This window comes from Hemitrygon akajei, chromosome 9 (assembly GCF_048418815.1).
Source record: "Hemitrygon akajei chromosome 9, sHemAka1.3, whole genome shotgun sequence".
NCBI classification, from domain to species: Eukaryota; Metazoa; Chordata; class Chondrichthyes; order Myliobatiformes; family Dasyatidae; genus Hemitrygon; species Hemitrygon akajei.
Window position 1 is genome coordinate 138,532,919 of NC_133132.1, and position 27,505 is coordinate 138,560,423.

At 39.8% G+C, this 27,505-nt stretch overlaps 1 protein-coding gene across 17 annotated transcripts in view; it reads right to left on the reverse strand.

Annotated features, from left to right (window-relative positions):
* LOC140733570 (dystrobrevin beta) overlaps positions 1-27,505 on the reverse strand; it is a 494,877-nt gene that overhangs the window by 281,388 nt on the left and 185,984 nt on the right. For 16 of the 17 annotated variants that reach the window (XM_073057088.1, XM_073057083.1, XM_073057081.1 and 13 more), the window contains exons 5-7: positions 22,440-22,653; positions 19,779-19,864; positions 2,329-2,483 (exon numbers count right to left, since the gene is read on the reverse strand). In XM_073057088.1, the coding sequence (XP_072913189.1) occupies positions 2,329-2,483; positions 19,779-19,864; positions 22,440-22,653 (455 nt within the window). Of the gene's footprint in view, positions 1-2,328; positions 2,484-19,778; positions 19,865-22,439; positions 22,677-27,505 lie in introns of all 17 variants that reach the window. The other variant, XM_073057094.1, reaches the window with a different exon arrangement.

Below are 27,505 nucleotides of genomic sequence, written 5' to 3' on the forward strand. Positions count from 1 at the left end.
GAAACACACACATACACTGATCTCAGAATTATCATCTGGTCAAGGCAGGCTGAAAATTTTTATCTCACAGCTCAGTCTTTCAGTGTATTATAATTAGACCAGGATGGCATATTTACCAATTTTTGCTCTCAATGTTCAAGACGCCACCAGCTTGGAGGTCACTGCAACACCCAGGGATACAATAACACCAAATGGCATAGAATATTTGCCAAAAGTGCTCTGCACAGACCAGGCACACAAACAGGAAGAAGCTCACACTCTAAAATCATTTAAAATTAAAGGTCTGATGTCTAACTTTACCCGAGCTAATACTGGGGAAGTCAGGATGGCCATTTTCTCCCATATGGCTTCTCCTTTAAAGTGCCTCTCTTAGTGGCTGGTCGCATTATCAAACTCAGGCCCACCTTTCTGTATCCCTACCAACCAAGATAGCCGTTCCCCCATCTAGACTGTCTCAACTGCCCATTTCAACCTTCATCATCAACAATCCTCTCTCTGTCCCATTCCAACTTTCCTGATCTCACCCGACTCTTAAAATTGACCATGTCAAATACACTAAGTTTTCAATTTCATCTCGATACAGGTATGCTCAGCGGCCGCTTAATGGGTTTCTCCTGTACCAGAGAGTGGCCACAGAGTGTCTATTCATGGGTGTCTGCTGTTGTCCAACGTTGTGCATTTGGAGATGCTCTTTTGCACACTACTGTTGGAAGGTGTGATTATTTGAGTTCCTGTCAGCTTGAACCAGTCTGGCCATTCTCCTCTGACCTCTCTCATTAACAAGACATTTCCCCTCCCCCACAAATACCACTCACTGGATGTCTTTTTTTTATTATTTTGCACCATTCTCTGTAAATTCTAGAGACTGTTGTGCTTGAAGATCCTGGGAGATCAGCAGTTTCTGAGATACTCAAACCATTCCATCTGGCACCAACAATCATTCCAAGGTCAAGGTCATGTACATCACATTTCTTTCTCATTCTGATGTTTGTTCTGTACAACAGCTCAACTCTTGACCATGTCTGCATTCTCTTATGCATTGAGTTGTTGCTACAAGATTAGCTGATTAAATATTTGCATTAACAAACAGGTGTACTGAATAAAGTGGCCACAGTGTAAATTTGAATGGTGTATTTATGAACTGAGCTTCAGAAAATATAATTTTCCTATAAAGTCTTATGAAAGTTGCAGGCTCATGTGGGAGTGAAGTAAATTTTAAATTTATTCAGCAGCTCATTTCTATAGAATCAGATATTTCAAGATCTCTTAATATTTTGAACACAATTACAGGTAAAATGTTGTAGTTAAATTTCCTAACAGTGCTCTTGCTTCAACTATCAAGTTTCCTCAAGATTATATTTATTGACAATGTATTTTCAGCTTTGGTATTTCTAAATGTAATGCAATTTCTTAAGAATTCATATGCTGGAACACATTAAACAAAATTTATTTTGAGTGAACTGGCACTAAAAATGGCCAAACACATCGTTTCAGGTTCAACTATGGAAAAGAGACAGTCTTCCATCTCTCCTGTTAGGATACAGGATTATACAGGATAATGGTCACCATGGAGATCAATTTAGAAGCTGCCTTTCAGCTGGGAAGTCATATCAATCATACTTATGGAAAACAGTGGCCACGGCTCTTAGCTTCAAATTAAAAGGTCACTAGTTTTGTGCTGTGATATCTTTACGTGATATGATTCTGCCCAATAACTTGTCTTAACTTCAGTGGATGCTCTTCAAAAACATGGGTCATCAGAAGAACTCACCCAGAAGTGACATGCACAAGTGGCAAAAAAATCCATTAGCCCAAACGTATTACTGGCAAACTGGACACTGCGTCTGCACCAAACACACCTAGACACGCTCATTTGCAAAATGTTCGAATGGAAGCAAAAACAGCTCACTCCCGTCCAAGAACATATTTTGCTCAACTTTCTCCAATTACTTATGCTAATATTCATAGTTCCTATTGGTCTCTCAATCAAAGTCTCAATGAATTTATGAATTAAAAAGCACAGGCAAATGTGATTAAAATCACTGAGTTTAATTTTACAGCAAGGAAAGGGAGCTTGACTCAAGATGTCGAAAGTGACGAAAATTTGCTTCCACTGCACTATCAGGTCATTCAGGTATGACTCTGTCCAGCAATCTTTAAAATATCCAGATAATGCTATTATTTTCAATCCCCAAACGTGATCACTTTTAAGCCCTCAACAAAACAATGCACCGTGAACATTGTCCATGATTAAACACATCATAATCACAAACCTGTTAAACATGAGCTAATATAAACTTGGGTGCTGAATTGCTCCAAACATCTCACCTGTTGTGGGAAACAGGCTCGTACAGCATGTTCTGTGTAGCCAAAAGATGGGCCTTCAAATACAGCAGTGGGCAACTTCAAAACCTCTCTCAGGAACTGGTCAAACTTCATGTACATCATTATTCCATTGGAGTCAGATATTTGTGAGAAAGTGTCTGTAAAAAGGGGAGAGAATGATTTTAAGAAGTTAGTTGATAAAGTGATAAAAACTGAACAAACTCAAAGAAAGGAAATATTGAAGGACATCATTGTGGAGCATTTGCATACCAATGTTAAATGCCATGAAGCAGTAACAGACTTGGCAGGTTCGTCCACACACTTCATTGCACTGCCAAAATGCCAAATGGATCAGAAAAGCACATCAGCAGTTCTAGCAACACACCACTAATCCATGTTTACAGACAGATGGAGTGAAAACAAAAATCTAGAGATATACCAAACGCCCAACTTATTGGCTGCAAGTCACAAGAGCAGCATTATGATCGTTAGATAGCAAAAATCACTGAGATCCATAATATAATTACCCAATAACTCAGGTTACCATGTATTTCAAAGGAGGCGCACATAAATTATTCTGGAATTGAAAGACTTGTCATATGAGGAGGGTTTGATGGCTCTGGGCCAATATCATTGGAATTCAGAAGAATAAGGGTGGATTTCTTTGAAAGCTATCCAATGTTCAAAGGCCTTGATAGAGTGGATGTGGAGAAGATGGTGGGGGAGTCTAAGACCAGAGGGGACAGCTACAGAATAGAAGGGCGTCCTTTTAGAACAGAGATGAAGAGGAATTTCTTAGCTAGAGAGTGGTGAATCTGTGGAATTTGTTGCTACAGGCAGCTGTGAAGACCAAGTCACTGGGTATACTTAAGGCAGCCGTTGATAGATTCTTCTTTAGTCAGGACTTGAAGGGATTTGGGAGAAGGCAGGAGATTGGGGCTGAGACAGAAAACTGAGTCAGTCATAATGAAATGGTGAATTACATTTGATGGGACAAATGGCCAAATCTGCTTCCAATTAATGCCTTATCAATGACATGGGATCACGTCCCTTCCCAGATTAGCTCAATAAAAGACAACTGTCTTTCACACAAATGTTTCAAATGTGTTATAAAAATCTGTACATATGACATTCGATTGCTGTTGGTCTATCCACCACTTCAGCTGACTTTCTTTAAATCTACAACTATTTATGGAATCAGCCGGGTTCAGCTTACCCAGCCTTTATCTCTCCAAGTGCTGACTTTGCTGCCCGTGACAGATTCCAGCAAACAAACCTCCATGAACAAACGAGGTACTGTTCCTCGGCTCGAACATTCCTCGTTTCTGTGAGCAATTTCACATTTCACCCTTTTGGTAATTACACAAATCAAAATGAACACTGAAATTTTTAAGTCAGCATTTAAATGACACATGATCCAGCAAGCCCTTCAGAGATAATTTAGAGAGCTCAGCTAAAGGTCACATGCCTGGCCTTGCTGTTCGAGAACACTGCAAGGTACAGGAATGATCAGAAGCAGCTCTGGGTTTGGGGAGGAAAAAAAAGCAAGAAAAAATGGAAAGCTAACATTTAAATCATTCTAGTTAACTTACATGATCAACATTTCATTCATTTCACTTTCCTTTGAACAATAATATTCAGATTAAACATATAAACACTTGTTTGTTGGAAATAATAAATGAACAGATGCAGCTGCTAGGATTCAGCGCAACACAAGAAAGGAGATGATGAACATGAGTGTAAGGCTGTGGCATCAGAATTCAGCAACCCTGTACCGTTGTTCTAATATGTACAACACTGACATCTGAGGAGCTCACATTTCAGAGTCCCATTCATCCATCACCCATGTGTTCACAGGCTTCCAACTTCAGGTAAAGTTAAGCATCTGCTTTGACAACTGGGGAATCCAAAAACCTAAGTGTGTGCTTACCACGAAGGTCAGGAATGTTCATCAGTGGTTTGTCGGGTAACCTAATTGACGGAGGTGGAGCTAATTCACAACCACAAACTTTGAGTGGGTGTTTCACTTCAAGAGGCCGGTCTGTTGTGATGCGGTAATTACCTAAAGTGTTTGTAGCACACTCTTGACTTCAGGTTTGGGAGTTCAATAAAATGTGTTAACGTTTTTTCTTAAACGCAAATCGCCTCACTTTGTTTTATTGGCAAAAACCTACAGATTTAGCTCTGGCTGCAGTGTCTTATCCATTCACTGCCATCACTTGAAGTGGCTACAAACTAATATTGTTTATAGTACATTGAGCTACTGTTGAATTGATGCACTGATTTATTGAAAGGTCACTATTTTAGTTGATTCATGATGAATCCAGAATATTACCTCTGATCAATCCTTACATACCAATCGAACCAGCTGGCTTCAGACAACACCACAGTACCAGTGCACAAGTTCTCGCACTTATATCGTACATCGAATCAGGATTTGAGCGAAACAGGAGCAATTTTTATCAATTTATCCGCTGCATCTGACACCTTTTGGAACCAATGCCTAATGTTAAAACTAGCCTGAACCATCCCATGTCAAAAGATCCTATGCCTTCTCCAGAGAATGACAGGCACCCGTTCTTTCTTCACCCTCCTCGGACGTGACACCAGTTGCATTATGAAATTCTGCAATGGCGCCCCCCCCCCCCCCAAGGTCAGCTCTGACTCCAACCTTGTTCCAACCGTACTTCAGTGACCTCCTTGAAACCAAATCTGCTAAATTTGGATCCACTGATAACTGGGCCATAGCCTTCCAATTGAATCATGTCAAATCCATTGAAAAAAACCTTACCCAAGATATCAACTCCCTATCCAATACTTCTCAAAGTGGTACCTAAATATTAATGTCAACAAAACAGTAACTTCCATATTTTATTTGGACAACTGACAAACCAAACTTAAATATCAAACTAAATGACAAATATCTAACCGACAATCCACGCCCAAAGTACTTAGGAAGCACTCTCTCATCTAAGAAGAAGAAACTAAAATCCAGATCGGCCATGATCAGGAAGATAGCAGGAACCAAATGGGTGCTAATCAGTCAGTCCTACGAACATCTAGCCTCGCATTATGTTTCTCAGTCACCAGTATTGCGCACCCACCTGGGAGAGAAGTGCTCACACAAATATCATCAGTACACAGCTCTATACTTAATCCATACCATAATCTCAGGAGTGCTAACCTGTCGAATAGCTCCCAACAATGAGCAGGATAGCACCCCCGGAGATCCGTGGAAGAGCAGCTTCAGCAAAATTCTGCAAGTATATCCAAAATATGCCCAACAATATTCCAGTTTGTAAACACATGGAAAATGCTCTACCAACTTCCTGACTCAATTCCCAAAAGGCTTTCTACAACTTGAGAAACCTTGTTTCCTTTGACAAACACACACTGAATAGTGCCAATATTGGCACACCAACACGACCCCCGGTGGTGATCTGGTCGATGACCACACCTTGCCCCTCCCTGGCTTTACTACAGCTATCAGAAAAAAACTGGACAGCAGCAAATAAACTCTGAAGTTGACATGACAAAACAGCACAAACCCCAGCTTGCCCCTGTGGTGCCCCAACCTAGGATGTCCTCCACCTGGTTGAAACATGCCCTCTCACCAAGATCCGAGACAGCTTTGCCGCGGTCCATCGATGAAGCCATCAGCTGGAGGGATTAGCTTGACAAAAAACAATTAGAAGTGCGAAGAGAAAAACAACTGCCATGTGAAACAACAAATAATTTTAGTTCAAACATTTTTAAAAATTGCTGAAAAATACCCAGAAGAGATGTAGAAGAACAGGAAAAAGATAATAGAAGGTATAAAAATATGATTTCATACCCTCAACCAACCAAGCAGCCATTAAATACGAGATTGGGCAGATGCTGCATGTGTTGGCCAACCACTAAACATATCCCAAATTACAGAGGGTTCTTGAATTGACCTGCATAACCCTAGTCCTCCCTCAGAAACAGAAAGCTACTGCATACTTCTTGCATTACCATGTGCATTGTTGTTTTATAGCAAGCTTAGACATAACTGAGAATATGGCAATAAACTCTACTTGACTTGAGTGCATATGTAATCGCCGAACTACAGAAACTAATAGGACCAAAGGATTCAGCTCAATGTCCCCCCGGCTAGCTCAGCATTGGAGCAGTAAAACTAATCCTTCAAATCTCTCCAGCACTTGTGAAATCTTGTTGCCAATTTGACTGCAATTAACAATGATTTTCCCCACATTTGAAGACTAATACTGCCAATTAAATTCTATTGTGAAATTCTTCCTTTCCTTCATCGTGACATGAAAATAACTACCGTAGTGGTTACCATCCATTCCAAGGAAGAATGCAATCATCACTTGAGGTGGCAATGATGACCGCTTTTACTGAAATCACCCAGGAAAAACTGAGTCAATAGGCTTGCACCTGAATCCCTAAAGAACTAGAAGGAAAACAAGAAACAGTGTAATGATAATTTTCAAATTGTTTCCTAAACAAATTCTCTCTCCACTAATGCAGTACCACATGGCTGCCACCGGAGAGCAAGCAAACATAACCATGGTGTCTTAGAACAACAGGCGCTAGGGTGGTAGACTATCTTTGATTTAGCTTTGTAGTCGACCACTTACACCAAACTCCTCACTGTTCACATTGTTCAATTTTATTTGCTCGCAGTAGATTATCAGATGCAAAATTTCAGGCTTGGATGAGTAATGACCCCTTGTTTATTTTGGGTTTTAATTTTCAGCAAACAAGTCATGATAGTATAGAAGTACGGGTTATAGAGCCCTAAAACTAAACATGGGTGAAGTTAACTCCATTTCTTTAATTGTTACAATGCAAAATTTATGCATGAACTTCAAAGCAGGATCACTTAATAAAATAAAGTGTTCTGGAAAGTAATTCGAGTTTAAAATTTGTAGTAATAGCAAAAAAGAAATGTTATTATCACAAACAAAAGAAAATCTGCAGACGCTGGAAATCCGAGCAATACACACAAAATGCTGAACTCTGAAGGCCAGGCAGCATTTATGGAAAAAAGTACAGTCGATGTTTTGGGCTGAAACCCTTCAGCAGGACTCGTGTAATTATCAGTTTGCTATGATTGCTGTCAATCTCCCATCATAAATCAATGGCAGGACACTTATGAAATATCATCCAGAGATTCACAGTGGGGACCATGCCAAGTCTGGTGGGCTTCGTAGTTAGATTAAGTTGCAACAGACACCAAACTATATAGGGCACCAGTAAGTGACAGAACTAAAAGACAAATGCTTTACGTAAAAATTATTCTTACAGAGATAAATTGCTGAGGATGATAACTTGAGTTGAAAGTTCCAGTAACACAATAAACTTACACAAAAGTCTTGAGAAAATACTGCTCAGCACAATTCAATAATTTAACATTATCCATTGCCAGAGAGGGAAGCTAACAGGATTGTGACTGGTAATTGAGGGAATAATCTTTCTTCCAGAGCCAATACACTGCATTTCGTGACAGCACAACTGTCATCTCCATTATCCTCCACAATGGGGTGCAGGTATGGTAAAAGGGTCTGAGGTTGCTGACTGCACATTACAGAAATTGCTGGATAATGGAGAAATCACAAAATGTTCATCCTACTCACAGCATGCAAATCAAGTAAAAATACAAATTAATATTATTTGATCTTTTTTGAACTTCACAATTTGTTGATATTCAGTCGAAAGATATTGACTTTAGAATCACAATGTAAAAAATGTCTTACACCAACTCCAGTTAAGAGTGGATAATTAATTTGGAATAATCAGCGTGCAGATACTGCAAGTGAAGGAAGGTTCTTCCTTAAAAATAAAACGTAAATCAACAGTGGCAACAAAGTTTGAAATTTTTTAATACAGTTAGTGATTTGATTTACCATTCAAAAAGATCAGCAGCACAAGAACTGTCACAATAGTCACTTTCCTGTCTGCTACTGGAAATACAGAGCAAGTCAGGCCACATGTGGGAAGAGAAACAGGGTTAACATTTTAGGCCTAAAACCACTTATTGAAACAGGAAAGGTGACGAAAGTTTGTTAAACTACAGGGAGGGAGGGGTATAGGTGTCTCTGAAGGACAAATCAGGAAGGATAGAGTGATAAACTGTCCTTAGGGACAAGCTGTAAACAAGATTATCTGGTCATTAAAGTGAATGCGAGTAGTTAGAGAGTGAGAATTTAAACAAAAGAATGCAGGACTTGTGAAATACAGAGTAGGAGAACGTGCCTGGCAGATCAGACTTCAGCATGCCTTTCACTTGCCAGTAGAAAAGAGTAAATAATAAGCAGAGTTAAAATCGATAGAAGCAGAGGAATTAAATAACGAAAGGTTGTAAAATTTAATGTTGAGCAAGGAGGGTTGCAACTTTGCCAAACTGGTGCTTCAAGTGGGATGAAGAATTAAAGTGGCAGATATCAGAAAGCCCAGGGTCCCCACCCCTGCAGAGTAAACACAAGTGCTCCACAAAGCAGTCACTCAATCTGCATTTGGACAAGAGATCACATGATGAACACTGAATGCTGTACACTACATTAGAAGTGCACATGAATCACTGCTTCATCTGCAAAGACTGTCCCAACCTGAATGAAACGGACGAGGGAAGCAACAAATCCTTGTTTAAGTGCTTGTATTGTTGTTCACAGCTTGTATAACTTGCTTACAGTTCATTCAAAGTAAATTTATTACTAAAGTATATATATGTCACCATATACGACCCCGAGATTCATTCCCATGGCCACCCAAATTTTATCCAATCAGAGACATTCCCTCTGTTGTGTTCTTTATATTTATACGTACCGTGGGTTACTAATAAAGAAACTTCTGGAAGAAATAGAACTTTCATTTAACAACAACCACAATGTGCTTAAAATGCCATGTTTTCCCCAATCTATCATTCCTGCACATGCTCAGAACTCTTTTCAATCACGTTCTTACATGTCATATCACCACATCTTCCTTTCCTTAAAAAAGAAAAACAATTAGCAATACTAACCAGAGCAAATGCATAATTTAACATGTCTCTCAGCCTCCCTGGGGGTTTATGAACACAAGTCGTCCTTCTAAGTGATTCACACAGTTCTTGTGTTTCATTGTTATTTTCATATTTCGTCTGGTCTGCATCAGTTAACTGAAACTCTGAAGTTGGCTCTTTCTTGAGGTCTTTGCAATTTCTTCTTAACACTGCTCCTTCTTCTGTTTGGACCATGTATGATCTGGGTTGTACTTCTTCAAGTACTGTAGCTTTCTGTGTCCATGTGTTGACTTTGTCTTGTATCCTTACTTCATCTCCTTGGTGCAGTTCAGATAATGGACAAGAACATCCGTCAAAGTATGTTTTCTGCTTTGCTTTGTGTTCATCTTTCCATCTTTTCACTTGTTCACCTCCCTCTGTTCTCAGAATACTCTCATCCATTGGCAGACTGGATCTCAAATGGCGTTCCATCAAGAGCTGAGCAGGTGAAAATCCACATTCAAGTGGAGTACTGCGATAGGCTAACAAAGCTTTATAAAAATCACCTCCACTATCTTTTGCTTTGTGCATCAGTTTCCTGATAATTGCTACCGACTTCTCAACTAATCCATTGGACTGAGGGAAAAATGGACTAGATGTTGTATGAACAAAGCCCCATTCATGAGCAAAATGTCTCATACATTCACCGCTGAACTGTGGACCATTGTCTGTGAAAACTGCATCAGGTACACCATGTCTTGAAAAAACTGATTTCATGCATATAATTACATTCTCTGCAGTTGTTCTGCTCAGACCACACACTTCAGGATACATGAATAGTGATCTGTTATTAATAGTTGTTAGTTACAAAAAGATCAACAACTACCTTCTGATAAGGCCTCAGAGGACTAGGATGTGGATTCAGTGGCCTCTTAGGGTTGCTAGGTTAGTATTTAAGGCATACTTGACAAGAAGACACCAATTCTGCAATCTTGATTCAGCCTGGGCCAAAACATCACTTCCCATGCCCTTCGCTTACATTTTTCAATACCTAGGTGGCCTTCATGAATTTTATCAAGCATTTCTTTACGAAGACTTTTAGGAATCACAATTCTGCTACCTTTGTACAATATCCCATCCACAACAGAAAGTTCTGATCTGTGGTTCCAATATTCTTGTTATTCTGAGGTACAGTCATGCCTATTATCTGGTCATCCATCCAACATCACTTGTATTACCTGACTGAGAATTTTGTCCTTCTCTGTCTCAAGACACAGCAGTTCCAACTTTTTGGGAGCAACAGGTACAGTCTCTATGATCATATCAACAAATGCCTGAACATCAACAACATCCCTGTGACTGTCTTTTCTTGTTTGATCCACAGCTCTGGAAAGTGTGTCAGCTGTGTACATGAATTTTCTAGGTGCGTATGGCACATTCAATGCATATCTTTGCAATTTGATCATCATTCGCTGAATTCGCAAAGGACAATTGCTTAAGGGTTTGCGAAACAATGCAATCAGAGGCTTATGATCCATTTCAACATCAATAGATTGCCCTGACGCAAACTGATGAAATCTCTCACAAGCAAACATAATGCTGAGCAATTATTTTTCAATTTGGGCATACCTTGTTTCTGGATCAGACAATGAACAAGATGCTTATGCCATTGGTAGCCATTCCTTATCATATTTCTGGAGTAATACTGCCCCTAAGCCTGCTTGAGATGCATCACATGAGATTTTGATGGGTCTCTCAGCATCACAGAATTTCAACACAGGTTCTTTGGTGAGCACTTTCTTGAGTTTTTGCCATGATTCCAGCTCCATTCATTTTTCTTTTCTGTTCGCTGCCTCAATGGAGCAAGCTGTTCCGAAAGATTGGGTATGAATTTTCCCGCGTGGTTGACCATTCCCATAAACCTTTGAACATCCTTTTTAAATTGCGGTCTTGGCATGTTCTCAATAGCAGAAACCCTTCAATGGATCAGGACGCACACCCTCTTTGCTGATGATATCACCCACAAAGGTAAGTTCAGTCACTCTTAGCTGACATTTGTCTTTATTCAACTTCAGGTTTACCTTGCGTGTTGCCTCAAAGATTGCCTGAGTCTGGTGTCACGCTCTTGTTTAGATGCTCCCCAAACAATAATATCGTCCATGCAAGCCCTCAATGTGCTCATATAGCATGTGAATGGTTTTATGGTACTCTTCACGAGCTGATGCAATTCCAACAGAAGTCGAAGAAAACAATATCTGGCAAAAGGAGTGTTAAAGGTACACAACTTTGGACTCAGTCCATCTAGTTTAAGTTGCCAGAATCTGGAAGATGCATCTAATTTATTCAAGTACTTTGCATTAGCAAACTGTGACATAATTTCTTCATGAGTACACAATTTGAAATGATCTCTTTTCATGGCTCGATTCAAGTCTCTTGGATCTAAGCAAATCCTCAGTTTTCCATTTTTCTTATCAACAATGACAAGTGAATTGACCCATTCAGTCGGTTCATCAATTTTTTTAATGACTCCTAGCCGTTCCATTCTGTCAAGCTCTGTTTTCAGTTGATGACATAAAGCAAAAGACACTTTTCTACGTGGATGTACTACGGGTGGCACTGTGGGCTCTCCTGGAAGACAACCAAGCCCTTTCAACAAGTCTTCATACTCTTTCATCAAGTCACTGCATTCTGACTCTATGTCACCGCCCAGGACTAAGATTCTTTTCACCAAATTCAGTCTCTAAACAGGCAGATAAACCCAGTATTGACTGTACATGCCTTGGCACCACCACAAATGAAAGCATGTGCACAATATTTTTGTGTGATACTTTTGCCACACATGTTCCTTTAACTGGAATGTCTGCACCTGAATACCCAGTCACTTTTATATTTGCCTGATGTAATTTTGTTCTTGGCTTTAATGCATTAAACTCAGGTTCTGCAAGAACATTTACTTGTGCTCCAGTATCAAGTTTAAACAGAATATTGTTTTGGTTTACTTGCAATGGAATAGCCCAGTCATTCTTACTTTCTTTGTTTTCACAAAGCACATCGATATAAAACTCATTTTCAAGCACTGCAGTTATGTGTTTTATTTTCTTTCTACTTCTGCAACAGGGTGAAAAATTATTACTCTTACTGCAGTCGCTGCACATCTTCCCATACGCTGGACACTGTTTTGGTCAATGCTGCTGCCCACAGCGATCACATAGCTTTTTCCCTCTCAAAGGACGTCCTGCTTGGTTTTGTTGTCATTTTATTATTTTTTCTAATACGTTGGCGCTTCCTCACAGCCTCTACATTGCAGCTCTCAGTGAAAACTTCTTTAGCCTGTGATGTCACGGTTTCCAAAGCTACGCAGAGCATCAAAGTTTTTTCCAAGTCTAAGTCTTGTTCTTTTAACAGTCTTTCTCTCAGACCATTATCCAGAATGCCACAAACAATTCTGTTTTTAATGAGAGAGTTTGTCAGTTCTCCAAACTCGCATGTTTTACTCCGGTGTCTCAACTCAGTAACATATTGATCAATAGTTTCACCAGCTCTCTGTGTACATGTAAAAGATCTATACCGCTCGTACATCACATTACGCTTCGGTATACAAAATGCTTCAAATTTGCCCATTGTTGATTCTAACTTAAAATTATCTCCATTGTCAAAAATAACATGATTATATACCTCAATTGCACCGTCACCTATTACATGGAGTAGAAGTGCAGCTTTCACTTTTTCCGGTTTTCTATCCGCTTTGATCACCAAAAAATTCAAAACACTGCTTAAATTTTCTCCAGTTCTCAGCTACATTCCCAGACAATTGAAGTGTCGGTGGAGGCTGCAAACCTTCCATTTGTAGAACTGTTAGCAACACCAAAACAGTTCGAACTCTTTTTTCAGAAAATTATCTTCAATTCTCTTGTGTTAGGAAACGTATTATTCTTCCAGACCGACTTCTGACACCATGTTGTGTTCTTTATATTTATACATAATGTGGGTTACTAGTAAAGAAACATCTTCTGGAGGAAATAGAACTTTTATTTAACAACAACCACAATGTGCTTACAATGCCATGTTTTTTCTGATCTTTCTATCATTCCTGCACATGCTCAGAACTCTCTACAATCAAGTTCTTACACGTCATAACACCACACCCTCTGGCCTCTCCTCCCTGTGCCTTAACAAGGTTATTTTGTCTTCTTCTCATTTCTGACAAATGGTTTTCAACCCAAAATTTTAATGCTGTTTCTCTTCCCACAGAAGCAGCGTACCTCCTGAGTACTTCCAGTACAGTCGGCCCTCTGTATCCGTGGGTTCCGCATCCCAACCATGGATCGAAAATATTCAAAAAAAAATTCCAGAAAGCTTCAAAAAGCAAAACTTGAATTTGCCGCGCGCCAAGCATGATGCTGAATCCACACGAATGAAGTTCTGTGTAGGCATACCCTGCTGTAGCCTCCCGCCATTTCACAGATCCTCAGTCTCTCTCCAGCACTCGTTGTTTTGAGTATTGAGCGCCTCGCGTCTTAATCGTTCGCTACTTGTGTTGTGAGTGAGAGGAATGAGTTTAAAGTTAGTAAGGGATGGCTGGCTAGCTATGTAAAGCGCTACAGCCTCTAGAACCTAAAAGATCACAGGAGAACCGGCATCGGCTGATGCCGAGGCAGCATCAGCGTTTCCAGAAGAGCTACGATGGTTGCGTCTGTACTGAACATGTACAGACTTTTATTTTCTTGTCATTACTCCCTAAACAATACAATATAAGTACTATTTGCATAGCACTTACATTGTATTAGGTATGATAAGTAATCTAGAAATGATTTAAAAAGTATACAAGAGGATGTGCATAGGTTATATGCAAATACTACGTCATTTTATATAAGGGACTTGAGCATTTGCGGATTTTGGTATCCGCGGGGGGGGGTCCTGGAACCAATCTCCCGCGGATACCGAGGGATGACTATATTTTGTTTTTAATTGTACATTTCTAGCATCTGCAGGTTCTTTGAATTTGATTTTCCCATTAACCTGTTGAGAGCAACACTCTCAACAGTTTACCTAATAATATCCCACTCTGAAGTGTAACACTGATTTTGCAGAATGTGTCCAGATGCGGTTCCTAAAAAGTGCAAGTCTGCACAACATAACGCGAATTTCAGAAGCATTAGAAAGCACTGTTTTCAGTAACAACAAGCGGAGAAGTTGTAAAATAATTAAAGGTCAGATGACTGTGCAAACAAACCAGACAGAGCGTGAAGTAAAATGGCAAACTAATGCACAGACAGCAAAGAATCGAGTTTAATTTAAAATCATTCCCACAGACGCTCCCTCGTGGTCTATTGTCCGTAGAGTCAATCAGCCAGTGTGGTGGACTCCAAATGCAATTAAATCAGCCAAAAGATGGGAAAACCTGCAGTAATATTCTACGTTAAGTATGAAAAATGCCTCTCATGGATCACCAGTGCACCATTAAGAAACGCAATCTTCAACAATTCTGATGAAGGGTTTCGGCCCGAAACATCGTCACTACCTCCTCCCATAGATGCTGTCTGGCCTGCTGAGCTCTGCCAGCATTTTGTGTTTTTATTTTTTCTTCAACAATTCTACTTTACCAGTAACAAGACAAAGTCTGCAGATGCTTTACCAGTGACAGGCTCTTGCCTTTTAAACCAACCTCTGATGTGGTCAAAAGCTTTAATTGGAGAGTCCATGTAGACTGCATCAACCACACTATCCTCACCCAATAAAATTACTTTACCTAGTCAAAAATCTAATCAAACTTCAACGGGGAAGAATCAGTACCTGAGCCAGCTCTTAATCTAAGGCAATTAAGGACAATGCATGCCCTCCGTTCCCTTTTCTTGGAGGTACAACAAAAACCAAGACACCAGAACTTTCAGCTGAAAGGTTCATCATCCAGCCATCATCCAATTTCAAACACGGAAAATAATGCCAAAGAGAGATATTCTAGAATATTCTGCTGTACCACATTAGGTCGGCTACAAAGTACACTTTTTATACTTAAGGTGTGACTCCTCACTAAGATAATGTACTGCACAGAAACTGATGATTTAGCTGAACTGGTCCATGCTGATATTGGTACTTCATGTGAACTCTCAAATCCCTGGAGTATTAGGAATCTTTTTCTGAATGTTGGGAAATAGTAATGGCACGGAATCCACAACAACGCATTGCGGGCGGTTTACATCTTCTAAATATATTTCTTCTCAACTAATCTCACTGCAACCTGCAGTCTGTAATTCCTCTTATGTAAAGTACTTTTTAACCGTCTTAACAAACTAAAGGACTCATCGGATTCAACTCTCAAGAATGTAGATTCAGAAACAGTTATGACCCCTCAATAATCAGGCTCATAAACCAGATGGAATAACTTCACTCACCCCATCAATAAACTGTTCCTACAACCTAAAGACTGACTTTTAAGGACACTACAACTCATTTTGTCAATATTTATTGTTTATTTATTTATATATTTAGTTTTTTTTTCTCATTTGGTATTTGCGTTTTGTTGTCTTTTGCCAACTGGATATTGTCTGTCCTGTTGCGGATGCTCTTCCATTGATTCTATTGTGCTTCTTGTATTTACTGCAAATGCCCACAAGAAAATGAATCTCAGGGGTGTATGGAACTGTATAGAACTGTATAAAACATAGAACTGCCTTTCTTTTCGCAGAACCGTGGATTTTCAAATTCAAGTCACTAAGAGACATGTGTGCTTTGGTAAAAAGTTTACTTTGAACTTTTTGAATTTTGTACATTCCTTCTCATCTGACATAATCAGTATTCTAGGTTGTGATAGAGCCAGATTCACAATAAATTTCATTCCACTCCACTTGATGGTGTACTTCAGCAAGCTGACAACAGTCTTCCTGCAGAACTAAGGTGATTTTTCTTTCCCATTTCCTACAATAACTATCATGGTTCTTACATTGGTCATTCTTGCCAAATTAGGAAGAACTACTGCAGCACAAAGGAGTCCATTCTAACTGTGTGGATTAATCCCATCAGTTCCCTGCTCCTTCTGCAAGTGACTCTCCAATTCCGTTTCATTCGGTTTTCACCCAGCCACCCCTTGTAGGTAAACAATTCCAAGTTATAAATACTCTTCAGAGTAAACACTTTCAATTTTCACGCCCTCCCCCAAGACACCACTAGTTCTTTTACCCTTGTGATCAGCTTGATACCAAGAGGATGACAAAGTCTGAGGTTAGAGGCAAAAGTCTATGAGTCTGAGACACCAGGGCCAAGGACTAGAGGCCTGGAGGCAAACTCTCCTGGGGTTGGAGGCCTGTCTGTCTGCATGTTTAAGTGAATGGGTGGGAAGATGGGAAAGGGACTTGTTGTTCCTGCTGCTTGTGTTGTTCTGCTGAAAACTGTGGGCTTGATAAGTGGATGACATTTGCAGGGTGTCCTAGCACAACCTTGGATGTTGCTTGTTAGTGCAAACAACACATTTCATTGTATATTTCAATGTAATAAATAAAGCTGAATGCTGACCTTGAAACATTCAGAAGAACAGTTTATCTGTTTGTCCAATCTGAAGCAGCCACAATTTGGACCAATTCCGATGTAACCTTATACAGCTCTTTAAAATCCCCTTAGCCTCCTTGATCCAGAGAAAAACCCCAACTTTTTCAATTGAACTTAACAGATGGAATTCCTCATTCCTAAATTATTCAAGAGAATCCTTTCTGCACTTCAAGGCCTCTAAATGCTACTTTGAGTGTAGAGACCAAAACATGATGCAATATACCAGTGGACGTTGACAATGTTTACACAAGCTTAATTTAACTTCTTGGCTTTGGTGCTCGGCATATGAATCCCAGCATTTTATTTGCTTTACAAATTCTTCTCAATGTACTCTCCAACTTACACATGTACAACCAGGACCCTCTGTTCGCGCATATCATTTGGAAATATCCCATTTAATCTATCATTTCTCTGATTAATCTTTACACCAAAGTCTACCACTTCACCACCTGCGTTAAATTTTATCTTCCATCTAACAATTCTTGCAGCCAATTACATTCATACACAATACTAGGGTGTACACATCCATCTTGAACAACGGCCTCCTGTCCAGGATTAATCCCAATTTGCCAAGAGTCTACGAGCTTGCTACCCAAACTACGCTTTTAAACACTGGGGAAGCAGATCTCTAATCTACTTCCCCATGTCTTTTGTACAAAAGAACCTGGCTCACTCCTTAGCCCCAGAATACTCTGCAGTCCTTCAATGTCCTTTATTTTTGCACCAGGGAAGCAACATATCAACAGACTCAAACATAGAACTGCCTTTCTTTTCGCAGAACCGTGGATTTTCAAATTCAAGTCACTAACAACTCTGAACCTGTTCCGCCAACAGCCAGACCTGAAATGCAAGATTAATTTCAGTAGGTGAAATTTTAAGACAACGTCCATTTCGGTGGTGTAAAATGGCTGCCCCTCAAAAGGAGATGGTGTTCTTCTCAATTAGTTATGCAGAGTTTTTCCCACCTGCCTATTACCTCCCCCTGGTGCCCCTCTTCACTGCCTTTCTCCCATGATCCACTCTCCTCTCCCATCAGGCTCCTTTTTCTCCAGTCCTTTGCCTTTTCCACTTATCACCTCCCGGCTTCTTACTTTATCCCCCCTCCCTGACCTACATGGCTTCAACTATCACCTTCTAGCTTGTACTCCTCTTCGTCTCCCAACCTTTTACCTTGCCATCTTCCTCGTTACTTTCCAGTCCTGATGAAGGGCCTTGACCCAAAAATGTTTTTTGCACAAAAATTCATTTGCACAGTTGCTGCCTGACCTGCTGAGTTCCTCCAGTATCAGTAGAACCTGCTGTGTTTATGTAGCACAATGAACGGCCATGTTGAGGCATCTGTCCTCTTATTAGGCTTCAAATTCTGTCATGCTAGAAGGCTGAGATCAGAAACTCACAGACCATTGGGTCCAGGTCAATCACTCTTTTCAATCTTAGGATTATTATTATTATTGCAAGTGTACAAAAATTATGAAAGGGATAGATAAAATAGAGGCAGGAAAGTGATTTCCACTGGTAGGTGAGACTAGAACTAGGGAACATAGCCTCAAGGTTCAGGGAAGTAGATTTAGGGCAGAGATGAGGAGGAACGGCTTTTCCCAGAGAGTGGTGAACCTGTGGAATTCTCTGCCCATTGAAACAGTGGAGGCTGTCACAGAAAATATATTTAAGAAAAGGTTGGATAGATTTTTGCATTGTAGGGGAATTAAGGGTTATGGGGAAAAGGCAGGTAGGTGAAGATGAGTCCATGGCCAGATCAGCCATGATCTTATTGAATGGCGGAGCAGGCTCGACGGGCCAGATGGCCAACTCCTGCTCCTATTTCTTGTGTTCTTACGTAGGAGCACAAAAAGAATGAAAATGATGTGCAGTATCTTATATTAAAGCCTTTATATCTCACAAGTCTTTATTTCTGGCACCTGTACAAAATTGTTGGGTATCGTCTTAGGCAAGTTCAAATTGTTTGTGCATGACTTCTCACGACACAGGTTAGCATTCGCATTACCAGCTACCACACAGACTTCACAAAGTTACTCTAAGTCTTCATCTGTGGTGATGGAACCTAGACAACTGGCCAAGCTCCATCGTTTGTACATTCACACTCATACAACAGTAAATGTACTCTCGGTGTTTTTCAGCACAAACACTCTCTGACAAAACTCTCTTAATCCCACCCCTTCAACTCTACACCCTTGCCAAAAAGGTGCCAAATATATCTTAAAATATTACAACAAATTTGACTAATTAGAAGGCAAACAGTAATTAAATCTGTCCTTCATTTTACGTCCAGTCTTGAACCACCTGGAGGAAACTTGTGGTTAGAAATCTCAATATAGGACTGAAACATATTTTAAACATATGTATATAAATCCATCTTGCACAGTAAATACAGACCTCATACTCTCTTAAGACTTCAATCAGCTTAGAGGATTAAAAACGTTTTGTAAGCAAGTTATTTTTGTTTCTAACTTAGCAATGCAATTTGTTTTAGATTAAAAATGATCACCATAGATTTCATACCAAATAAGGTACAAATTAAATAAAATATTCTCAGAGTCAAACTCTAACAGAAAACTGAGAATCTGCTTACACTGGAACAACCTAATTTTTAGTTTTTGAATAGTCAAATCCAAGCATTTTATCTAGAAGTAAATACAGAATATATAGCTTTAACTTTCAGGTTTTGCATTCTACAAAAAATTAGTGAGTCCACATGATTTGTAACTAAGAAGGCATAATTCCAGAGGTTTAGCCTTTGAACAGCAAAACCAAATATGCCAAGAAAGCTTTTAGACCAAATGCCCCAGGACGCCTTAGGAAAGAAAATGCTGCCAGAATTCTGATCAAAGGTCAATCAACAAAGAACACACCCATCAGCAAATGCCAAACCAAGGCTCGACTGATTGTTTCAAATGCTTAACATTAAAACATCATTTGTACTTACACCGAAGTTTGTCCAAGATCTTGCCTCCGCACATTGTTGCCAATATGGCTTTAACTGAGAATACGGTCAACTTCCCATGCCCTTCACTGCAAGAGAATACGCAGTTTACAGTCACTGTCACAACATTAACTATGTACAGATTCTTTCTGAAAAGCACTATCCATCTCGCCACTTGTGAACATTTGTGTATGAAAATATGAGCAGGAATCCACTATAAAGCCCTCATGCCTGCTCTGCCATGCATAATATCCAACTTCAGCTCTATTTTCCTGCTTTACTTCTCTTAAGTCTCAATTCCCCTAAAGACAAAAAATAGGTCTACATCCCCTCGTGTACTTATAAAGATATGGTTTCCATCTAATATCTATGGAAGAGAATTAAAATTCACAAACACCTGAGAGAAGAAATTTCTTCTAATTTCCATCTTCAGTGGGCAAAACCTTATTCTAAAGCCGACAATGAATGGACTTTCTGACCATCTGGAATCCAAGCATATTACACTTGCACCTAAAGTATGATCAAGTTTGGGGGATGTCTTCTCACTAAAGGATCAGGGGTTTGGGTCTGGGGTGGTTTGATACAAATTTGAACCTGCTCTTTTTTCCCCTCCACACTATTAGGTTTGAAGGGCCTCTTAAAATTCTAGAAAGATCAAATTGTGCCAAAGTTCATCAAGCTCCTTTGAAACTGAATGTTGATTTTGGCAAAGTAATGTTGGGATAGATTATCTCAGTTTCATAAAGAGGCTAGAATTACTTCATGAAAAGGAAGCCAAAAAGAAGAGGTGTTCAATATCAGTGGTGGTCAAGTCATTGGAGAAGATCCTGAAAGGCAGGATTTATGAATATTTGGAGAGACGTAACCAGATTAGGGATAGTCAGCATAGGTTTGTCAAGGGCAGGTCGTGCCTTATGAGCCTGACTGAATTCTTTGAGGATGTGACTAAACACATTGATGAAGGTAGAGCAGTGGATGTAATGCATATGGATTTCAGTAAGGCACTTGATAAGGTTCCCCATGTGAGGCTCATTCAGAAAGTAATGAGGCATGGGATCCAAGGGGACATTGCTTTGTGGATCCAGAATTGGCTTGCCCACAGAAGGCAAAGGGTGGATGTAGATAGTTCATATTCTGCATGGAGGTCGGTGACTAGTGGTGTTCCGCAGGGATCTGTTCTGGGACCCCTCCTATTTGTGATTTTTTTTTTATAAATGTCGGATGAAGAAGTAGAAGGGTGGGTTAGTAAGTTTGCTGATGACACAAAGGTTGCGGGTGTTATGTATAGTCTGGAGGATTATCAGAGGTTACAACAGGACAGGAGAACTGGGCTGAGAAGCGGCAGATGAACATCTACCCAGATAACTGTGAAAGGGTTCATTTTGGTAGGTCCAATTTGAAGACAGAATATGATATAAATGTTAAGACTCTTGGCAGTATGGAGGATCTGAGAATCTTGGGGTCCATGCCGATAAGACACTCAAAGCTGTTTGACAATGTTGTTAAGAAGGTGTAGGGTGTGTTGGCATTCATCAACCATGGGACTGAGTTCAAGAGCTGTGAGGTAATGTTACAGCTATATAAGACCATGGTCAGGCCCCACTTGGAGTACTGTGTTCAGTTCTGGTCACCCCACTACAGGAAGGATGTGGATACTATAGAGAGAGTGCAGAGGAGATCTACAAGGATATTGCCTGGATTGGGGAGCATGTCTTATGAGAATAGGTTGAGAGAACGCCGCCTTTTCTCCTTGGAGCGACGGAGGATGAGAGGTGACCTGATAGAGGTGTATAAGATGATGAGAGGCATTAATCATGTGGAAAGCCAGAAGCTTTTTCCCAGGGCTGAAATGGCTAACACGAGGGGGTATAGTTTTAAGGTGCTTGGAAATAGGTACCAAGGGGATACAATAGGATCTTTTAAGCGCCTCTTAGATAGGTACGTGGAGCTTAGAAAAATAGAGGGCTATGCACTAGGGAAATTCTAGACAGTCTCTAGAGTAGGTTACATGGTCGGCACAACGTTGTGGGCCGAAGGGCCTGTAATGTGCTGTAGATTTCTATGTTTTACATTCTAACTCAAGACAGGATAGAATAAATAAAGGAAAAGCTGGTTCAAATGGTACAAGATACAGAAACCTGAGAAAACGGGTTTGAGAACTGTAGGTAAAATATCTTTGCACGTTGCATTCTAAGCAGCAATACACTAACAGAAAAGGGATTCAAAACCAACTTTCAGCAGAGAATTAAGTAGTTGCTGAAAAGAGGATTAATTTCAGGCCCTCGAGAAAAAAAAGCAGGTGAATGGGAGTGTCACAATAACCTTAATGATCTTCTTCCCTGCTGTATCATTCCTTGGCTCATGAAGAAACTCTCCCTGCCTCATCAGTGGCTCCAGTGACAACAGCTCTGAAGAACATTCCCAAGAGTAGCTTCAGAATATGGGTGAGATTTCAGGTCAGTCCAATTGCCAACCCTGATGATACGTTCCAGTCAACATAACCAGACTTAAAACAGCTGAAAGCTATAAGCAATATTAACTACATTACTTGGAAAGAAAGAATACTTGATTTGAATATTACGAGGAACTGTAAAAGAAAAATTAACATTCAATGCTCTGACACCAAAAGGCAACCATTATGTGCAAGACTGGCTGGGCACTGACCTGTCATATGCCGCTATGACGAAATTGAGAAGTAAGCTGATGGACTGTTCCACACTGATTTGATGGGTGGTTGGCAGGCGTTTATTCAGCTGGTAATAGATAGATGAAATGATGGTCTCTAATCGAGATACATTAATTTCTGTGCTGTGGTCTAAGGTGTTGAGGCCATTGTCCCGAAAAGCTTCAATCATGTTCCATATATCTACAAGATGGACTGTAGGCGAGAAGGAAGATGAACTGTCAAAGCAAAAACAAACATATGCACATAGCCTCACAATTCCTAAAATTATTTAATTAGGAGAACACATACATTTCAGATACCAACTATAACATAGCCTTTACAGCACTGCTTTGCATATTCTTATACACTGGATGCTTCACCTCCACAGGACCTTTGCTGTGTGTAAAGATTCCTCTCAATTTGGCCCCTTTAATTCAATGAGGAAGGTAAAGAAAATCCACCAGGAGGGAGTGCTTCCAGATTCTTCAGTCATAGGTCCAGAAACCATTAAGTGTTACATGTCAAACCTCCTGCTGACTGCCCTCCCTCTGCTGATAAATCACCATCTTCCATGAAGAACATTAGCCGAAGCAGCAAGGAAGGTGGTAGAGATGCAAAATGGTGCTGCTCTCTCTGGGATGGGCACAACTGGAACGATACGGAAAACTGAAAAGATTGATCGAACTTTGTATGTGGGCCAAATCTCCAAATGCTAGCACATCCCCAGAGAAACGAGGGGAAACTTCACAAGACTAACTGGGCTTGACAAGCCTTTGTCATGTCCCAATCATTTGCCTACATCAACATCAAATGATCTACTTGTAGTTTACTTTCACTATTTCTCTTCGGAGAAGTTTGACACAAAATGAGTACTTTGCTCAGCCATTTCAGAGACAAACATTTTGCTGTGGGTCTGGTGCCTTTCCCAATAACTACTGAGGGTTTTCAGATTTGTTTGCTGCACTGAATTCAAGTTTTGAAATTGCCGATGTAGAATCTGAACTTCCATCTTTAAACTTTTGAGTCCATGCCTCATATTACTAGCACAGAAAAATAATCACTAATCATCAATGAAATTGGAAGATTTTAACCAGTAGCTTGTTTCCTATTTAAATTATTAATCATCTTATTTCCTGTGAAATTACATGGCAAAGAGAAAGTATTTTCTAAGGTCACTCAGTTATTCTACACAATACTTTTGTTTTGGCAGCAGCAGTATTGATATTTATATCTTACAGCATTTTTTCCCAAAGGCACAAGACCCTTAAAACCTGCACACATTCTAACCCCAAGTCAGAAAGAGGGATGTTTAATTAATCAGATAATGCAAACACAGGATGGCACATTTTTACCGGAAGTATTTTCTCTGAAGAATACAAAAAGAAGCAATTTGCAATAATGACCCATATTATCACTCTGTAACATAAATGAGACTCAGAATCAAATTCCTGGCCATCTCCGAGAACAAGGAAACAAACTATTTCTTTTCCTTCCATTCAGGAAGTTGTTCTATACATGCTGTTTGACTGCTCAAGTGAAAATTATCCAAATGACCAACCTTCAAGCAGGAGAACACTGTAGAAGTAAGATAAGAATAAAGGCAAAGATGGTTTTGGGAACATTTACTCTTTCATCCTGCTATTCTGCATTGCCTCTGTACTTTCTGCCTTGTTCCTATTTCCTCCTCTCTTGCATTTCCTTTGGTCCTTTCACTGTTATCTCCTCTCTCTATCCCACCAGCCAATTTCCCCTAATCTGCCCCCACTCATCTCATTTTAATACTTACTAGCATCTATTTTAAGTATTCTTGCCTCAAATGTTTAAGGTTATTGATTAAAAAGAAAACTGTTAAGTCTTGAGCTCATATTCTCAGATGACTGACAAAGGGATGCATCGAAAGTTATCTTTGCAATCATATATTAAATGGAGAGTTTTATGTAATTGGTATGTTCCTACATTTAAAACATTTAAAGATTTCATAGGCAATACAAAACTTTGAGATGCTCCAAGGTCAAAACTGCACCACATGAAAAAGAGTATTATTTCTTCCTTTCTCTGAAAGTGTTTATTGTCATTGATAGTGAAAAGAGCACAGGTGGGATCTTCATGAACTTTTAGTAGCATTGATGGGACAACTTGAATTATTTACTTGGCTTCAACCACATAGCAGGACACCTACACCACAAAATTATCCACCTACATTCACGCCCATAATCAATACTAGAACTTATCACCATGCTGACATGGAATCAATATTGAATTCCCTGAAAGACTGGTTGATATCTTGAAACCATCAATCTAAAGACATTCCTGATACACTCCAGAGTACCAATAACCAGCTTGTAAAATCAATCAGGAAAAACACCTCCCTGAAATTATATCAATGCCCTGGGTAGCAGATATACAAATTCCTTCAGCCAAAACAATATCATTAAGGCCTTTCTATCATGCAAAATCTTCACATTACTTGGGTCACAAGATTCAATGTTTTCATTTTCCTTCTGTATTACACCCAGTAAAAGGTTTACAAATCTAAATGGTGAAAACACAACAGAAGGACAAATATGCATGCACACAGCCACAGGATTTACTGGGCATGTACTAGGATTTTCAAGAAGCAAACCAACTTGCACTTTCATATCCAAGTACTGGGAAGTCAAATCTCTTTCATGTCTGAATAGTCTCTGAAAGTAAACATAGTAGGGTTGAATTATTACCAAACATAAGAAAATCTGCGACGCTGGAAATCCAAAATACTGGAGAAACGCAGCAGGAAGGGTCTCAGCCCAAAACATCTACTGTTTACTCTTCTCAATTGATGCTGCCTGGCCTGCTGAGTTCCTCCAGTATTTTGTGAGGGCTGAATTATTGGTGTGTCTGAAGCGATTCACACATTTTCTCTCTTAGTCTCTGCATTTCAGCAGATCAATAAAGTAACAAAAGTTTAAAATCTTAAAGTGAAAATCCAAATGGCAATGGCATTTAAAACTTCTGGAATGCAATCAACGACAAATCACTCATCTTGGTTTGCTCCAACTCCCACATGAATGCACATCTGGTGAAACGCTGAAATTAAATGAACTGCTCTGTGCAATTAAGAATCAGGTCTTTGCAGTGGGGTCATTCCTCTCCTCGAGGAAACATTTAAGCTGCTGCTGCACTGTTGCAGGCTAACGAAAGTCAGAGAACAAAAGATGGCATGCAGTTCTGTCAGAGATCAAAACTCCCAGAGGTGTATTATTACAGCATAATTCTTCTTTCTAAGTTTGGATACTGTGATCTTTCATTGGACTGTATTGCATTTTTTGTGGCAATTTATGCTCTTAAATCTTTCTGATTACAATTATTGTTCCAGGCATGCAGCTGAGCCCTTTGGATGTTTTAAATTAACAAGAGTGATTGTACACAACGGGGAGTAAAGCCCCGCATGATGTGGTGGAGATTTTTTGGTATATAATTGGAAAGTTACATCTGAAATTATACCCATTATGGAGAGATTTATTACTGCCACCTCATCAGCATACATTACATTGACACCAAGGGATTTATATCTTCTGACCATATCAGTTCAGGCCATCTATTTATTGAATAGGAACAGCAAGGTTAAGAATGTGCAATCTTTAAACCTTTTCAATTTCAATGTCACTGATGTATGAGCATTAAAATACTTTCAAAGAAATTTTTAAAAACAAGGTCAAGCCAATTCTACCTCCTACTGTTTATGTGCAAACTCTGTAGAAATGTCAGGTGAGAGGTAGTCACTGAGTCTAATTTGAACATCCAAGCTATTCACATCCCACCGCTCTACTATTAACTATGGAACAGCGTCAACTTGTTTGAGACACAAATTAATGGCAAAAGGTTCAATGATAAATTCACTGCAGAGCATTAAACCTTGTCCACTTCTGTCCAAGCTATCCATGTGACGTGTCAGCCATTAAAAACAATGCAGTTTCATTCCTGTCCTTTTCTTCTTACCAAAATGCATCTTATCTACCTCGCATCTACCTGTTCCAGCCTGATTAAACCCTGCTGACAGCTCTCACAACCTTCACAATTCACAGCACTGCCAAGTTCTGTGACGTTCTCAAACTTGCAAGCTGCAACTAACCTGCCTACTTTTTGAACAGTGCACCACAGGGGTGTGTGCTTAGCCCACTGCTCTACTCTCTCTATATACATGACTGTGTGGCTAGGCATAGCTCAAATACCATCTATAAACTTGCCGATGATACAACCATTGTTGGTAGAATCTCAGGTGGTGATGAGAGGGTGTACAGGAGTGAGATGTGCCAATTAGTGGAGTGGTGTCGCAGCAACAACCTGGCACTCAACTTCAGTAAGACGAAAGAGCTGGTTGTGGACTTCAGGAAGGGTAAGACGAAGGAACACATACCAATCCTCATAGAGGGATCAGAAGTGGAGAGAGTGAGCAGCTTCAAGTTCCTGGGTGTCAGGATCTCTGAGGATCTAATCTGGTCCCAACATATCAATGTAGTTATAAAGAAGGCAAGACAGCGGCTATACTTTACGAGGAGTTTGAAGAGATTTGGCACGTCAACAAATACATTCTAAAACTTCTATAGTTGTACCGTGGAAAGCATTCTGACAGGCTGCATCACTGCTTGGCATGTGGGGCTACTGCACAGGACTGAAAGAAGCCGCAGAAGGTTGTAAATCTAGTCAGCTCCTTCTTGGGCACTAGTCTACAAAGTACGCAGGACATCTTAAGGCAGCAGTGTCTCAGAAAGGCAGCATCCATTATTAAGGACCTCCAGCACCCAGGGCATGCCCTTTTCTCACTGTTACCATTAGGTAGGAGGTACAGAAGCCTGAAGGCACACACTCAGTGATTCAGGAACAGCTTCTTCCCCACTGCCATCTGATTCCTAAATGGACATTGATCCCGTGAACACTACCTCACTTTTTAAAAAAAAATATCCAGCATTTCTGTTTTTGCATGTTTTTAAATCTATTCAATATATGTAATTGATTTACTTGTTTATTTATTATTATTATTTTTATTTTATTTTCCCTCCCTACTAGATTATGTATTGCATTGAAC